Source organism: Rhamphochromis longiceps, linkage group LG4 (genome assembly GCF_057381845.1).
Source record: "Rhamphochromis longiceps isolate RC_006_pf linkage group LG4, R_longiceps_female_GT1.1, whole genome shotgun sequence".
NCBI classification, from domain to species: domain Eukaryota; kingdom Metazoa; phylum Chordata; class Actinopteri; order Cichliformes; family Cichlidae; genus Rhamphochromis; species Rhamphochromis longiceps.
In genome coordinates, this window is record NC_140560.1 from 16170702 (window position 1) to 16189187 (window position 18486).

At 40.0% G+C, this 18486-nt stretch overlaps 1 protein-coding gene across 1 annotated transcript in view; it reads left to right on the top strand.

Moving 5' to 3' along the window:
* grapa (GRB2 related adaptor protein a) overlaps positions 1-18274 on the top strand; it is a 34891-nt gene extending 16617 nt beyond the window's left edge. Inside the window, exons 4-5 of the mRNA XM_085403497.1 lie at positions 3851-4019; positions 16972-18274. Of these exons, the coding sequence (XP_085259623.1) occupies positions 3851-4019; positions 16972-17157 (355 nt within the window). The 3' untranslated portion in view covers positions 17158-18274. The remainder of the gene's footprint in view (positions 1-3850; positions 4020-16971) is intronic.
* The last annotated feature ends 212 nt before the right edge of the window (positions 18275-18486 follow it).

Genomic DNA, 18486 nt, shown 5'->3' on the forward strand with positions numbered 1-18486 from the left:
GCAGAATGAGAGAGACAGCAAGAACAAGGAAGTGAGAATAGATTGATGGGGGAAGTTGAGAGAAAGATGGTCGGACGACCTTTGAGCACACACAATAGCGCTGGCGCAGAGCAAAAGTCTGAAATGTAACTGCTGTCCTCATCTACAGTATATCTGACTCTGAGTTCTATCTCTAAATCTATTTCATTTTCTGTCTTTCAATCTTTCTCACTCTCATTCTTAGATTCTTGCTCTCGTTCTCATTTCCTTTTACTCGGAAACAGAGCATAATCTCTCCATCGCTGTGGGCCTTAATTACACTGGATCAGAGAGATGAGAGGGCACTTGGAGAGACTGCTTTGTGTATGTGTGTGTGCGAGAGAGCGATCCAGCTGAGACAGATGCTGTCTGCGCTCTTACAGCAAACTGCTTCTCTACTGTCTCTACTTCACCGTCATAATTAATAAAACCATCAGTATGACATCGCCGAATATTGTTACAACTACATTATCATGCATTCTCCTCTTGATTACATACAAGTATTTAACTCTAGATTATGGTTTATTTCATTCTAAATAAGGTGTGTTGCCATTGCGATACAGCAAAAAATAGTATTTAAATACTTTTTAAGGCTAGTTTTCTCATGATTTGTGTTCAAAGTCTCAAACTGCGTTATTATTATTTTTACCTCTTTCCTGATACTGATGTGTGTTTGTGTTTTGCATGGCAGGGTAAATTTAGCATCAAGCATGGTTTAATGTTCAGCCAGTATTTAGCTAGCTTCTGGTCACTTGCATGGGCACTTTTTCCGGTGGGGGAGGGGCTGGGCATGTCAAACATTAATGATAGATGCCAGTTTCACATTAATATTCCAAAGCTAAACTGAAATTAATTTTTTTGTTTGTTTTTCGTTTTCTATTGATTTCTTTTTCCTGAAAATAATAATAATTTTTAATTTCCTGAAAATAAATTTTCTCTTTCAAATTTCAAACTACCACTGAGAAGGATGTAGAGGGTGCAGAATAACTTCAAATATTACCTTCTTTTCTTCTTTTCTTCCATCTGTTTTATGTGTTTAATTGTGCTTTACATTGTTGTGAATCCCCTCGAGGGAAAGTCCGTGTTGAGCTCACATCCTGTTTTAAAATCTTCTCGTCTCTGTTCACCTCTCACAGCACCCCTTACTTATTTTGACTTTGTTATCCAGCAGGGGCTTATTGTGTGATTTGCTACCTCAGACAAGCAGCTGCTGCACAGTTGCAGAGCTGGTGGCAGTTACAGAGCCCCACCAGTAGGGTGCAGCAGAGGGCGCCAGACACCTTGGGAGATTATTGGGGCTGATGAAGATTACTCTGACAGAAGACCACAGTTTTGTGCTTTGTGTGTGTGTGTGTGTGTGTGTGTGTGTGTGTGTGTGTGTGTGTGTGTGTGTGTGTGTGTGTGTGTGTGTGTGAAGCTGAATTAAGAAAGGCAATGGAGACAAAGTGAGATAAAGAGAGAAAAGTTAGAAAGAACTGATATTAAGAGGTGATTGTCTGCACTGACAGCAATGATATGGCAACAATATGACAATAATAAAAAAAAAATTGTGGCCTTTAAGTAGCAGTTCATGAACATTACCACCCCAGCATTGGTCTAGGAACACTACAGCTTAAAACACAGTGTTCGTGTGTTGCCAGAGGGGCACAGACAGATCTGTTTGTAAGAGTCCCCGAAATTAAATGTAATTAAGACCCGATTAAACATTAATTCAAGGTGAAGTTGTGTTTGTTGCTTCTGGCTGTTCAGAAATTTTCCTCAGAGTTTATTCACCAAACCTCAAACCCTCGCACAGGGTACCAAAATAGCTGAAGCCAACCAGACCTGTGGGCAAAATAAAAGCACTGTTGGTCATACAGAATGAGTTAATATTCACATGCTGGTAGGCTGTCATTTTAGAAAGACACATTTGATTAATTTAATATTCCTGCAAAATAAAATCCTCAGTTTTGGGAGTCAGATCGTGAGAGGAGAGAAACAAGGACACACAGGCTGGAGAAAAAGAGGAGGCAGAGAAAGAAGGGCAGGGTGGAGGTGTAGCTGAATGCCATCCAGTCATAAGGGAGCCAGCTCTGCTTGTTCACAGGAGCACAGTGTCTGAATAGAGAAAGGAATTCTGGGTGAAAAAAAGCCGATGCTCATTTACTTTCCGCGAGCCTGGAGCACGGCCAATCAGACGCGATTCAGAAGGAGCCGAGCAAGGTTAAACCACAAATCCCCCCAAAAAGAGATCCCACATTGTGCTTTTTCGCTTATTAGGATGCATCATTCAGTGGCGGTATTTCCATCCACACCGATGACGCTGCGCTAGAAGAGAAACGGGAGAGAGAATGTTGGCTCTCTCTTTAACCACCGACGTGATATTTTAGCAATCATTAACATAACATTAACACACACACCTACTCTGCGATGTGTTTAGAAATATGGGGGTGTTGCACTGATTTCCGCTGCATGTTAGACGCAGTTATGTAACCATGTAATCACGGTGAGATGTCCAGATTTCTAAAGATAAGCTGGGAAGTTACTTAGCAACCACCACAGACCAGGACAAGGGGAGCAGGTATGATTGTCAATGAATGCTGGCCAAACTCTTCTAATTATAACAACAAGACAAAGCTCTTCAACACCTAGGCTATTTTTGTTTGTGTCACTTATGGCTTTATTTTATTATTATTTGTCATTTGCTTTGCTTGGCTTTGATCAGAATCTGTCTAAAAATGTTGCTGATTTTGTGCTACAAAGCATCTAAACCACATTTATTTAAATTTAAAGGGTATTGGGTTTATTTGACATGAGACTCACAGAGCAGTCTGTGAAAATGTCATTGTCTGCTTTTATGAATTCTGAGAAACTGACTGTGTTAGATATTTCCACAGTAGTTTGGGTTTCTCTTTGTAACAGCTTGTCTGTTTTCACATTATTTCAACAGCTTTAAGTCAACCCAGGGTCCTGGGATTGGACTCGGGCACAGCTTCCGGCTCAAAATGAAAAACACACCAGGTTAATTCTGCCTGTGCGAGGACACGACACTCTTACGGAAGAGACTTGTAATCTCAAGCGTTTCTCTTGCTTATACGTATAATACCAAGCAGAGGTCACTCCACTGATTTTAGAGGCAAATTGAAATGCACTAAATCCATTGTCCAATCAGCAGCTGACATCTGGGAGGAGGCTTTGCAGGCTAAACATTAAGACTATTAAGAAATAGTTGGTCCAGATGTACTGTAAGACAAAAAGAAATAAACTAAAAGAAAAATAAAGAGACCTTGTGATTGACAATAGAGTACATGATTAAAAAGCAGGATTATTCAGCCATGATTCCTACAATAGACCTTAAATTGAGCCCAAGCACCGTCAACACAGTTAACAAGTCACCGTTTTGTTTCCAAATTATTTCTGAGAGTAAATGACCCGTGTTGTTGCAGATATATATATATATGCAATTTGTCCCATATAAACAATAGTAAATATTCAAACTTTTAATGAGATTTGGGAATTTTGCCCAGTGTGTTTTATAGATTTCATTTCCATGAAGTTTAATCCAATAAAGGGAAACTGGCTGTGGCAGTGATTCTCAGTGTTTGTGAGCATGGAGCCACTGCAGGGTGGTGTTGTGGATGACCAGGGGAGAAAGAAATGAGCAAAATTAAGATTTATCAAGAGGAACAAAATAAGGATTTTCTCACGATTTTGTATTTTTTTTAGTGTTAGTTAACAAAATGGCAAAAAAATGGAACTCATTAGTTAAGGTATGCTACTGCGAGGAAGCACATATCCTCATAGATACTCAGTTTTATGATCGTTTGCATCTCTTTGTTTACCTGCTTTGCAGTTATGGGGATCATGTTCAGCATTTCAAGGTACTGCAGGATCGCTGTAGTCAGTACTACGTGTGGGACGAGGCGTTCTCCTCTCTGAACGAGCTGGTGGACTTCTACCACAGCAACAGCATCGCCAAGGAGAGGACGGTCTTTCTGAGAGACCCCGAGCACTTCGCCAGGGTGAGTTTCTTTTGATTTCATGGTTTTCTTAAAGCAATCTAAAATAAAATTTAAGTGGGGAAGCTATAACCTGATTTTTTTTTTTTTCGTATTTGTACTGTAACAAAGTAAACCCTCTAAACTGATCTAATCAATCAGTTTTCAGCTCAATCTGCTCATTGTAGGTCTCCTTCTATGGTCATTTCAGGTGAGATAAGGAGGTCTAGCTTGCTAGCACTGGATTCTGATTGTGAAAGCCAGGTGAGGAGCTACCAATCAGATTAAACTGTGCTTTAAGGGAGGGGTGGCCTTAAAGAGGCAGGAGCTAAAACTGTGACTAATGCAAATGTGTTCCAGTGGAGTCCTAGGAGAAAAATATACAGTAGAAGTAAAAATGTACACAAAAGTCTCCCTTTAAACAAACAGTTTTTAAAAGCAACCTGAATATAATTTATTTGAAATGGAATATATTAAATTAAAAAAAATTAAATGTACCTAAATCACCTAAAAAAAAATAAATAAAAAAAATCCCTATGCATTTTTTAATCCCATTATCCTTATGAGTGTCCTCACCAAACCATTTAAGACACATCTGTTCTTGCTGTCATCTGTCTCTGTCTCGTTCCTCTTCCCTCCGCCGTACTCCCATACATCATGTTAACTATCAGGCGAGACACAGTAAATTATCCGGTGCTTATCAAATCAGTACGCCTGGACAAACATAACAAGCTGAGTATTCATTTTTCATTTGACTCGAAGGCATAACCTGTCAATCTAATGTAGCTGATAACTATGGGAAAAACTCCATATGTGGAATTTCTGGAGCTGCAACTGCGTCGGCGGAGTTTGATGTTTGACGTAGAGGTGCAGCTTGTAATGAAACATCACAGAGCAGCCGCCAGTTTGGAGCAAAATCAAATCAGTCATCTTAGACAGCGTGCCAGACGGACTGAGCACAGCAGTGTTAAAGGAAACTGATTTTCTAAAAGGCAATTCTACGCATTAGTCATGAGGTAGCTACATATCAAATTTGGGCATATTATTACTTTACTCCATAATTCAATCACCCGATCAGTCTTAGGTGGATCACACTCTATGTAAAGTGTGATATGTAGACTCCAAAAGACTGCACACGATAGTGATATCCCATATGGAAAAGAAATAGTAAAAACATATATGATTTACTCATGAAAGTGGCCACTTTCTCATTACTTTCATATATTTTTTTTAGTAGGTATACAAAACATACAAGTTTCATTATATAATTTTTCAAGGGATCTTATATGTGTTTTCACTCTTGTATGCTTTTCATACAAGTTTCATACAAGACAGATAAAAACTTTATAAGATTTATATATATCTTTTCCATATGGGATACTACAGCTGTAAACCAGAAGCACAGCCCAAGCATTAGTAGTACTTTATTTGATTTTTAGTATGAGAAATGACAGTTAGTTCCTGAGAAGGCGTCATCATGGGAAAAGCTGCTGTTGTTGTTGTCATTATGTAGACAAGCTCGTATTGCACAGTAACTACTCCTGGGAGCGGCAGGCAGTGCCGCACCCGCAGGCGAACCCAGTTGCACCGATCCACAGCAATCCCGACCTGACAGCATGTTTGTGTCACTGTAACACAAACCACAAGCTAATACTTCATATAACATCATATTCACTTCTGTGGTTTCAGCCCCGAGATTTGACCTCGATTCATCGGCGAACAGAACGATCAATTTAGTGCAGTCATCTGCCAGTGTTAGCTGTCACATGGAGATCATGTTTCATTTACTACACTGACAAAAATTATAATTCTCAAAATGAAACCGAGGAATGTCTGGCATTGCTGGATGCGTGGTTTTTGTCTTAAGTCGTTCTTTTAGTCAGCCTCCTGTCTTCATGGTTTACTCCTGCTACTCTGTCAGCTGGCTGTTATTGTACATCACAAAGTCCCCAGTTTCTTTTAAACAAACAAAAAGTCATTTACAGTACTGTGCAAAAGTCTTGTATCTTATCATTTTCATTTGCTTGTTAAGCTGCTTAAGACAATGTCAGAATTTGGTGTTTTATGTTGTATTATCGTGCATGTCGCATGTTTTAATTAAATGCTTGCACCTATTTGTCATTTTCCTAATAAACTATAAAGAAACGAGGGCTAGTTTGAGACTTTTGCGCAGTACTATATGTTATTTTAAATAAATAGGGTTTGCTGTTTTTCTTAATTTGTGCAAAATTATGTTACACAAAAAGTCCTGCAAAATGCATAACATGTAACTCACTCAGACTTCTGAATGGAGTCCAGTATTTTACAATCATATGAAGCACAGAAGAAGCCAAAGGCATAAGCTTAATGTGCCCTGGATGAATTTCTCAGCTGGATTTTTAGCACAGACTTTCTTACTTATTCCAGCTAGGGAGCCGTAACGTCATAAGAGTAATATCAGCGCAGTGTAATTTCCAGATCCTGTATATTTAAAATAAAAGAGTCACAATCAAGATGGGCTTGATCTTAAGTCATTTACATGAGCACTTTACACTTTTCTCATTTTGGGCTCGATGGGAGTCGAGGATTAACAGAATGTGACAGGGTAAATTTTGCTCACATCACTCATTGAAATGGATCTCATCATATGTGGTTACTTAGCCCACAGCTCAACTGAGTATCAGTTAAGAATCAGTGCTTCAGATGGCCTACAGATGATGTTGAAGTTTGGATCGTTTAACCTCAAGAAGTTGGATTTTTCAGTTTTCTGCATGTTTTCTTTTGATTGTAGATGATAGTGGTGATAAAGGTTTAATTGCAGTTTTTATGTTAGAAAATGCAAGAGCTCCCTCGTACTCTGTGTTTACAGTACATGCACAGACAAATTTTGCCATAGAGCTGTCTCATGTTTTCTTTATTGACTTAATAATGTTTTTAATACCCCAAATAAGAAGACATGATCCTAAAGCAACTCTGGAGCAGCTTAGAATTACATCCAAGCTTTATCCTTAATGCTGCCATCTGTTTTCAAAGCACCCTTGCAGATGGGATCTGTTTGCGACCACTGCTTTCACTGCCTCGGTTCGGTTCACCTTTGAAATCAAACCTTTCGCCTAACGATCAGCTCTGTGAAGTGCCAAAAAAGAAGCAGAGAGGTGCTGACATCCGAGGTGGTGGCCTGCAGATAGCCAGTCACTGCTGCTCTGTGGTGTTTTGCAGATGATCAGAGAAGAAGTGATGTTAGTGGCCAATGAGTCAGTGCTGTTATTACAACTAAAGGGAGGCAGGGAATAAACAGACACACATGCACGAGTGTATTTCAGGCAAGGTAGCAGCACATTGTAGTTCTCGCCCTCCTTTCTCCACGTTCCTTTTATGTTCTGCTTGAAGTAATAATAGCATCCTTACTGATCCAGCCTGGAGAAGAACGCCTGCAGTAATATACTTTATGTCACCACAAAAAGAGAGAAAAAGATTATTAGCCTTAACCCAAAGTAAAACCACCAGAATCGTCACTAAATTATTTTAAACCATCGTTAAAAAAAGGAAATGTCTGTTTACTAAAGAATAAAATACACCTTTGCACTTATAATTTACAGGATTGACACTAAAATGCACTGACTTCTGTGTAAAAGCTAACTCATACTCAGTGCCTTAGCTATACGAAGGTTAACTGAGCTCATGTGCATGGCCACCCCTCCAAATTTGGAGCCGATGTGGATGAGAGGACCCGCCCAGTACTACCTCAAAATCATCCAGGTGTCTGCCATGCTTACTCTGATATGAAGAAACCTGAGTGTCCTATCAGTCCCACATGCTAACGGTAGCTCCCTATTGATCGTGGCACTTGTTAACATGACCTTAGTTGCCTGGACAGCAGGCTCCAAGGAAAGATTGTTTTAATAGGCTAGGGTAACCTGTAAGGGCTATTTGCTCTGATAAAGAATAATACTTTGACTTCTACCTTTACTGTTTAACAAAAGGTTAAAAAGTGGATGTCCACAAGTTAGACTTTAATTGTGGGACATTTTATTAAAGACATTTAGCAAGAGCAGCTGACATCACCCAACAGGAAAGCAGCTGGGCATTCAGTAGAAAAATTATGTAAACCAAAATCCTTCTGAATGAACCATTTAACACGGCAAAAAAAGCGCACACAAAAAGCCAAAATTTACAAAATGTATGCATATCTGAGTCGTGAAGATGATGCATTTGATCGTTGTGATGATGTGCTTTTGGAGTAGCTGCTTCTAGATTTGTTGTAGTTTGTCTCATGGAACAGGAAACCTTCAGATTTTTTTTTCATCCTAAAAAAAAGTCTTTTTTTTGCAAATTGAGCTCCTGATTAGTTGCATCATGGCTGGTCATAAAACCGTTCAGAGCGTGCTCCAAATCACTCGGGATGATGCGCAGTGCATTCGTCTCTCTGTGCAAATGCAGCTGGAGCAGGTGTGAAGTGATGAATTTAGCTTTAGGCAGTTATGGTGGTACTTAAACGGAAGATGGCTACAGCCATCCCCCGGGAGACTAATAAACTGTATGACCTAAATACTGTGATAATTGAATTCTCTTTAATGCGAGTGAATAGCACATGAAAACAACACCAGGTTTTGTTTCTGAATATTTCAGTTTTCTGAGAATTTCTCATGCTCATGCACAGGAAGCTTAAGGCTACACCAACGACACCACCACAGAGGAGGTGGTGTTATGTTATGACTTCTGGCTTTGTGGTTTGGGCAGAAATAGCACAAAAAGGATGACTGTCCTCTCTCCATCTGCTCAAACGGCTCATTCAAAAACACACTTTTGGATCCACTTGTGTGCAGTGACTTCTGACAAACTCAAGCTGAAGTGGAATACGAACACAGGAGAAACAAAACTAGGACAGATGCTGCATTCTTGTATTCTTTTATTGGCACTTACTGCTAGAAAACAGCCTGGAGGCTTTAACAAGATGTTTATGGTTGTTAATTTCATTGCTTTTTACACCCCATTTATTCTGTCTCATATTTTACTATGATGACACAGGCAATTTGCCCTGAATTCTCAATGAATATGCAGGTATTAGAGGTCAGCTGTGACTCTTCTGTTACTTTTAAGAATATGGTTAAACTTAAGAAATAATAGGGCTTATGGAAACCGCCACTGTTCACCCAGCGTCTATCTAAGCATTAGTAGAGCAGCATTACTTTCATGATCAGTGGAGTTTCTACATATTGTACATTTAAGGATCTGTAAAAGCACTTTATGCTAATCCTAACCTTAACTCTTCTTACCCTTCCACCATCAATCTTTTGCATGTAAAGCAAATGTGTTAATCACAACGCCACAGAGCCGATTTAAGGAAATTAAGAAAATTGTTCTTTAAAAACAAAAGAAGCAAATGTAAAATTCCCATAGTTTTGAAAATGCATCTACAAGCTCTAATTTAATGGTTCAACACCCAAAAGAAATTCATTTTACAGTTATGGACATGATTAAAGTCGCTGCAGATTCATTTACTCATGATCGATTATTTCAGCTCTTATCTTCAGGCCACTTCCACTCTGCTATCAGCATTTAGCAGGACCTTCAATATTACTTAAAGTGTATTTTAAATTTGCTCACATACGTGCAGTAGAATAAAAAAAGAAAAACACAAAAATACACATTATCACTACATATGGCTTTCATGGTCCTCAAGTACCATAAAAGACTGTTTCTGTTTTACCAAATAATGTTGTTGTTGTTGTTTTTTTTAATTTTGTTTTTTCTTTCATTTGGTTCTGCTTAATTTCCTGGTTCTATGATATTATATCATATCTGTTCCATTCATCAGTGACAGGAGTCAGGCACAAAACCAAATTCTGATTGTCTTTATATTACGCAGCATCATTAGTCTCAGGTCAGAAAGTTGCCCCATCAGAAGCAAGCTTATTAAGGGTCCACTAGGACAGTGTTATGTAATTATCTTCCTGAAACATGTGTTCATAATAATAATAATAATATATATAAAATGTGGCATGTGTTTGTCACGATCCTGGGTCTTAGGACCCAGTGTTTTGAGTTTTAGTTCATTTTGATGTTTATAGTATGTTTAGCTCATTAGGCCTCCTATGTTGATTTGCTTATTAGTTCCCCCTTGTGTTTCAACCCATGTTAAGTCTCCCCTGCCCTTCATGTCTCTCTGTGCCCCCTCTGTTCTGTTTATGGTGTGTCTTTTGCATGTTTGAGTTTCTTGTTTTCTGTCACCCTGCATTGTGCATTATGTTCTCATGGTTGGTCTTTTGTTACTCCCTCTAGTCTAGTCTCTTGTGTTCAAAGCTGAGTATTTCCCTCTGTGTATTTTGGTTCTTAGACCTCTGCCTTATGGTTTGTCTCTGTTTCTTAGTTGCTGTCTCCACTGTGTCTAGTTCGCGTCTCTGTGTGATACTTCCTGTTTTACTTTGAAGGTCCATGCCTCATGTGAGTGTTTCTAGTTTTGCGTCTCTGTCTCGTCCAGTCCTGATTTCTCCCAGCTGTGCCCTCCTTCTGTGTCTCATTCCCTCGTTATCCCTCTGTGTATTTAAGCCCTGTGTTTCTCTTTGTCAGTGTCGTAGTCTCCCTCATAGCTGTGTGATGTTTCCCTGTGGCGCCGTGTGTTTTAGTTCTCCCAGTTTAGTTTTGTACTGTTGTTTTCCCACTCCACGCCAGCAATAAAGCTGTGTTTTTTGAGTTTACCTTTTGTCTCTGTGAGTTTGCGTTTGGGTCCTACTTTTGCCTGCACACAGCCGTACTGTGACAGTGTTGGTTGTTTACATGTATGGCTAACCTTAAAAATGCAGTCACTTATTTTTTAACGTATGTAATAGAAAAATATGTTGTACTTATATGACTATTGAACATTTGTACATGTATATTTTCATGATCTGTTTCTCATTATGCTTTTCTCCTCCTTCACCACTGCTCGCTCTCCTCCCTCATTTCCACTTCATTGTCTTCCTCCTCACATCAAACCTCATCTCTTGAACTGAAGTCAGGGCTCTACATGCTCATTTATTCCCAATATTGTAATATAGCTAGGCTTGTGTGTCCTAAAAATCACACTTACCCTCTAATAAAAGTTTAACTACATTAATTACAAAGTTTAATTACATTTAATTACTCACATCGCAAGTTCATTCATTAAGTGTCTTTTAACAGCAGCTAACACAAGCTAACAGAAGCTAACAGCAACTAATAGAGACTAAGAGACTCTACTGTAAGCCAAAACAGCAGATGCTAGCTGGGGCAAACACAGAAATGGTCAGGATAACACTAACACTGGCCAACAGCAGCTAACACAGGCTAACAGTAGCTAACAGAGGTTAACAGCAACAATAGAGACTAAGAGCTCTACTGTGAGCCAAAACAGCAGAGGCTAGCTGGGGCAAACACAGAAAAGTTCACGATATCAACAACTCACCTCAGTATTGCAGTCATCAGACAGAAGTGAGTTTCATTCACTCATCAGACTCTCTTCTAAATGTTTTACAGCCTCCTCCAGAGTAAACAGACGTAGACACCAGCTGACTTAAACAGCAGACAGCCTATGCTCACTACAGATAAATATAGAAAGATATAAATAGAGTTGTTTATCCTATAGTGGCCACCTTAGCTAGGATTATGCACTTGAATTAGGAAGAGTAAGAAAACAAACTTCCGTTGGCTGCAGTCCACAGACATCTAGACATCTTTTACACACTGTACCTTTAGGACATGACAAATTAATTCTATATCCATTGCTGTGGAGTTTCGCCCACATACAGCAACAGTGTGACTTTGTTTTGAGAAAAATAAGTGAAAATAACTACAGTGAAGTGTCAGCTGCTGGTCATATACAGTATCCTTGTATCGTTCTGTGTTTAGCACACTGGCTGTGATGTTGTTGCCCTGTAGGTCACTTTGAATCTGAATCACATCATGCCCCAGAGCCAAAGGTGCCGTGCTTTCCTTACATGGCTATGCAGCCTTTCTGTCTTTCCACACGAGATCACAGCAGCTTAGTCAGTTCTTTATGTCTCCATATGTGTTTACTGTTTTAATTTGAGCTTTAAGGTGTATTTTCTGTGCCTGTCTGTGGAGAGCTTTCCTTAGCATTGAATCTCCATAAACATAATGTATTTCTACAGCCTTCTACTTCTTTACAATTTAATCTGTGAGAGGATCAAAGGTGGGGGGAAAAAAGAGAGATGCAATCATGTAAACACCAGCCGATCATTTCTGCACTGGCTCCATCCGTATCCAGTTATCTTCAATTCTTCTTCATCAGTGGGCTTGGTTTCCCAGTAGGTAGATGCGCAGATTAAAAGCACACATGAAACATTGATATTAGCTTTGGACCCATCTGGCTTTTTCACCGTCAAGCTATATAAAATCACAGTCAGCTGGTCTTCGCGTCTTGGCCTTGGGCATCAACAAAGCTCCAACACCCAGCGTCTTCCACTGGCAGCGTTTGCACACGGTCATACAACTCACGCTTTACTTCTCTTGGAGAAAAGATTGTTTGATGAATGACTTAACCTGGTTATGGTGGCAAAACCATATTTAGGGTTTCTATTTGGGTTTTGATCATGAGAAGGACTCTTAAGCATCTCCGAGGTGCCACTGTGGACAGAATTGTGTGAGCTACAAAATACTCTGTGCCATTTTTGGAGAAGAAAAAACCCCCAAAGAAAATACTAAATGAAAGAAATTTGCCCTAAAGACCAGTTAACCAGACAACAATATGGCAAACTGGCAAATAAACAGTCTGGCACTTTCTTGTGTATTTGCTCAGCAGCTCTTTCTTCTTTGTGAGCTTGATGTGCACGCTCAAAGCTCTGAAATATTAACAGTATTCAGTATCCACTTCTTCACAGCATCACTTCTTTTTCTTTCATAAAAGAAATAAGAATACAAAGAAAAAAACTGTTCATTCCCCCCCTTTAACCATTTAGATTATAAAGAAAGACGAGGTTATGAAAAGATTGTGTTCAGTGTTTCTCTTACTTTTTGTGTTCGACTAAATAGGTCAGTTTCACAGACGTGAACCGAGTGTGTTGAGCACTTGTGAGTCCTTGAATCATGTTGCACCATGGTGGGTTTTTTTGTATGTGTGTGTGTGTGTGTGTGTGTGTGTGTGTGTGTGTGTGTGTGTGTGTGTGTGTGTGTGTGTGTTGACCCTCCTATTGTTTGGTTTGTCTTCCCAAACTAATTCCACATCAGCTCATTACATGGCTCTTGATAGCTTCTTATCTCAGTATGGCAGAATAGGAAATAATTCTCCTAACACATCCCTTAATATCCTCATGTCCTTGTGTTGCAAAGCCTTCCCTTTTACCCTGGAAAACTTGGACCTTGTGCAAAGGGGCAAACAAGCAGTATTGGAGGAATTTTCGTTGCATTCTGTGCACAAGGGAACTAGCAAAAGCTGTACTGTCAGTGCTCTCTTAGGCGGTAGAGTCAACCCTAATCACAAGGATACATGGATTGTATTTGTCTTTACAAGAGAGAACAAGAATGAAAGGGTTCTTCTTGTGCAACCCACACAAACTAGAAGTCTCGACTAGATCAGTGAAACAATAAATCATAAGACTGTGAGGATTTTATAGATTTGCAGGCCTGATGGATTCTGTCTGGGTTTCTTGATCCTAATCCCACTGTCTAGTTAGTGCATGTACTTGTTTGTAACTGTGTACATGTTTTGTGTGCCTACCGCTACTTGGATGTCATTTTATTGGGCCTTACTCTAAGATAAAGCAGTCCACAATAAAAAAGCCCAGAATTGCAACATAGATATCTACGCACCTACATATAAAAAACAATATTGGTATTCATTGCAGCCTCCCCGCTCCCTCGCAGTTCACATCACATCCACCTTCTTCTGTGGGAGCGCCAGTGATAGCCGGGTTAGTTAAGTTCGAGCCTCTCTCCTTAAAATAGCCACTTTTGTTCTGCCACTCTTAAACTGCTTTTACTTCACGAGTCAGCAGCGATCAGAGGAGGCCGGCGATCGAGGGAGAAGAAAAACAGTACTTTTGTGAACTCAAAGAAAAACATCTTGAGGAAGAGAGAGAAGAATCTGAGGGCTGAATTTAAAGCGGCTCCCCTTGCCCTGGATTGCCATCAAACATCACAGCGACAAGCATTATAAGCGTTGTTTGTTGTTGTTATTTTTAGTGGGCATGTGTGTTTATTACACTCATCATTCTGGACTGATAGCACCTCTCCGTTGCATACCCATCCCTCTGTGTTTTTCTTTTATGACCAAGAGAAACTAAAATCTACCATTTACTCAATTTAAATATCGGATAAAACCCAACGCTAAACAAGGCTTTTGAGGAGAAGAGTGGCGCGAAGTGATTTTCATGCTTCACGAAGGTGCGCATAATGAGAATTTTATGCAAAGCACATGATGTTCATCACCATAAAAGTGTCACAGCAATCTAAAATATCTTGCCTCATTGATATTAACCTGCTGTCAGGTAAGGACAGTCTGAGAATCGAAGGGTAAAGAAAGTGGAATGTGTCAGAATGGTAACTTTAAACCCAACAGGGCCAGATTAGTGGTGTGTCTGGAGTGGGAGTAAGCAGCATGTTCTTTGTTTTTCTGTCTGTTAGGTCCTTTCTAACATCGCTGTGTGTCTGTACTCGCTCTCCCCTTGAAAATATGCCCTACACGCATGGTTTTCTTTACAGCTTCCATCACTTTCTCAGTATCACAAGTCCTTGAAGCCCTCGAAACAAAACCAGCCACCCATTCATTTTCATCAGTTTCACCTTCAGTTCACCGTCCTATCCCAGCTGTCATAGGACAAGAGAGGGAGTACACCTTGGACTGTACTCCAGTCTAACACAGGAACAACACTGAGAGACAAACAACAAGTCAACAAGTCACATTACATTCATGCATATGGCCAATTTAGCCATTTATCCTAACCCCATGCATGTCTTTGGACTGTGGGAGGAAGCTGAAGTACCAGAAGTAGTGTGTGTGATTGGGTGAATGAGAGTTGTTGTAGTGTAGTTGTAGCTGTAGTGGAAGGTGCTATATAAGTATCTGTCCATTAGCATATGCTACTCTTGGATAGATCTAGTTGTTTCCCTGGTCCTGATAGTACTGTATCACCCTAATAAAGAATTTTGCTCTCAGACTGCAGGCTTACTAACAGTTTCTAGGATACTTAAAAGTAGAATGGGGAGCAGAGAATTCAGCTCCCAGATTGGATTCAGGATACAAAGCTCTCATAATCAGGGCTCAGCTACCCCTGAGTCCTCACTTAGATACACTGCAATAGGCCTAGGTTGATGGGTACTTCCCATGATGGACAGTGTTTCTTCTTCATTCAACTCTTTTCACTCTCTAGGTGCTTACACACTACTGTACATGTAATCATTAGTTATTATTAATCTCTCACCCCTCAACATCAGCCGGTCGTAGCAGATGGCTGTCCCTCCCTTAGCCTTCTTCTGGTGGAGGGTTCTCCTGTTAAAAGGGAGTTTTTCCTTCCTGCTGTCACCAAGTGCGTGCTCTGTATGAATGTGTGAATACATAGACTGTTTTTTCATATTTACCAAGACTTATTTAATCTCTTTGGAGCTCGTATTCTTTTTCTTGTTTTGTTTGGCCTCCTGCTTCAAAGAAACTGCGCTCACTTTAAAAATTCACTGTCTAGATTGTGGCTGGTGAATTAAATAATACCTCTCAAAGCCTTTAGGAGATAAGACCAGCGAACCTTATTGACCAACATTCATTTTAAGTTCGTGTAGTGGAGAAATTTCCAAACTAGCCCTTGTAAACTGTGTACTCTATTTTTTTTCTATAATCTTATATCCTGATGATAAGCAGAAAACGCACTGGTATGTATAAATATTACTTTAACATAAAGAAAGACATATTTTTGGGAGTCACTGATAAAAAAACAAAGGTAACCCAAAACTGGCTGTGATATTAAATCAGCATGAAACATCTGTCTTTTGCAGGACATTAAGTTGATTTGGTTTCTGCAGCCATCTAAACGTAGCGAGATAAACACGTTAATAACTCTACAACCCCCTCATTTGACGAGTAACATATTTGACCGTCACATGCAAATAACACCATGCTGCTACAGCGTAACCCCACTGAATACTACACACATTGCACCGGTGTGTTATGACTCATTTTATGTGGGAGATGTTGGATTACAGAAGCTTACTGCCTCCTTTCCAGCTTTTAAAAATAGAAAAGTAGCATTCATGTTCTTTGTTTCTGGATTGAATTGGTAAAAAAGAGCTTCATTGACATTTGACATGTGGTGTCTTTATATTGTGCGATGAAAAGGCCTCATCTCTCATTTTCTAATACAGGGATGTCAAACTCATTTTACATCGTGGGCCACATGCAGCCTACTTAAGCAGGCCAGTGAAACTCCCCTTTCTGTGACTGTACAGAAGTTTAACTGCACATTTAATCTCAGAGATATTTTAATTTAAGAAAAAGAAGTTCAGTCATAATAGTTTGTTATATCAGTGAAAGAAGACTGTCATTATGACTCTTTGGACTTTAAAGTGTAAACTGACAGAAAGAGTTCTGGTAGCTCACTTGTCCACACTATAAAAAACAACAACAACAACAACAACAACAACAACAACAACAGTAATTTTCTACCTGTTTTTTAACAGAGGCTTCTGTAAATGGCAAATGTGTGGTTGAAGAAAAATATACAAAAAAATCTTTAAAAAATTCAGAATACAGAAATTCTTTCATTTTAAAATTTTGTATAATATTTGCATTTATACTTTATACTGGAGTCTTTGTTGGGCCAATTCTGGCTTTAAGGTTCACTTCCCCGGGCTAATGTGTAAATCTTATATAGCTTGATAGCTGTCTTCAACACAGGGGTGGGTTACTTTTAGTATTTTCTTTGACGCTATTAACTGGGTATTAACTTACTGTTGTGATGAAAATGTGTGATTAACTCTCTTTTTTTTTCCTCCTCCCCTCCCTCCTGTTCCCTCTCTCCCTCCTGACCCACAGCGTTCCCATCATGCCCAAGCTGTCTTCGACTTCACCCCGCACCACCCGTCCCAGCTACGCTTCCTGCGTGGTGATGTCATTGAACTCATTGACTGCTCTGATTCGGTGCGCTGGAGGGGCCGTTGCCATGGACGCGTGGGCTACTTCCCTCCAGAGTACGTCCAGCCCATTTATCACTGCCAGTGACCTGACCTCGTGTCAAACAAGCGCACGGCCATTCCTTCGGGTTCACCGACGAGCCATCCTGAAAGACACTCACGCTGCTCCCCCGCTCTGCACTCGCCCGTCAACTTCCTGGAGCAAACGACGGAGCTACCACCGAACGACCCGTTCCCTAAACTGATTCCTCCCAATGCCCCCCTGTGATGTCGCCCTTTAAATCAGCCTTTGCTGCAGGCTCATCTCCTCATCTGATCCTGAAGACTCCACTTTCTCCTCCGATCCAGACATGGACCTTTACACTGTGGAGAACTCTCACATATATTCAAAGGCATACATACTCCCAGTTATAATCATTTATTACAGCTTACCATCTCTTTTAGAAAAGTAACACACATAAACACTAAACTGAGGGGAAAAGTGTGTGGCCCATGAAAACTCCTGAAGGAAGGGCAGGCTTGCTCTCTGGCTCATTTACTCCAGTATTTTGCCATCCTTTTCACCAGGAGCTGGACAGAAAGTCATTGTGAGTGTGAACACTTAGAGGATACTGACACAGCAGATTCCTCTGTCACTGAGCTGGTGTGTGTGTGTGTGTGTGTGTGTGTGGGGGGGGGGGGGGGGGGGGGGTGTCTGTACAGGTGTAAAGCTGCAGTCTTTACATACATACATGCATGTTGTGTGACGATGAGGGAGTGAGAAGTGTGTTGATTGTGTTGATTGTATCTGTGTGCGCGTATATATGTGTGTGTGTGCGTGTGTGTGTGTTTGAGCGTGCTCAGTGGACCAGTGAAAGGAGTCACTGTGTTACAGTGTGACAGTAAGACGAACACTGCCCCGACATCGCTTTGTTAATACAAAAAAAGAAGAAAAACGCGCTGCTTAAAATGTAACATGCTCAACTCAATTTACTGATCAATCGTTTGTTCTTGAGTATTTATTCTTATCCACGTGTGATCTTAAAATACATATACTGCAAGTGAATTTAAACATTGTATACATGTTTTGCTTCTGTTGAAACTGTTGCAGTTGCTTATGAGGAACAAACTTCATGTGACTGACAGCAAGAACTTGGATCGGTCTTCCTTATCCTGTAACAAAATCATTGAAATAAAGTGATAGATTCACATCTTTGAGCCCTGAAGCTTGGACTTTATTTGGTATTTACTGTATCTGCTTTTAGTGTGTATTTTACAATGATCTTGTGTTCTTTTTAATGAAAAGGTCACATGTGCCATAATTTGCTGTGATCTTGATCAGTTTTGTTGGTGCTATTTCCCCCCCCCCCCCCCCCCCCTTTTTTTTTTTTTTTATAATCAGTTTTATCCTGAAGTTCCCTCTACCAAAGCCATTGGA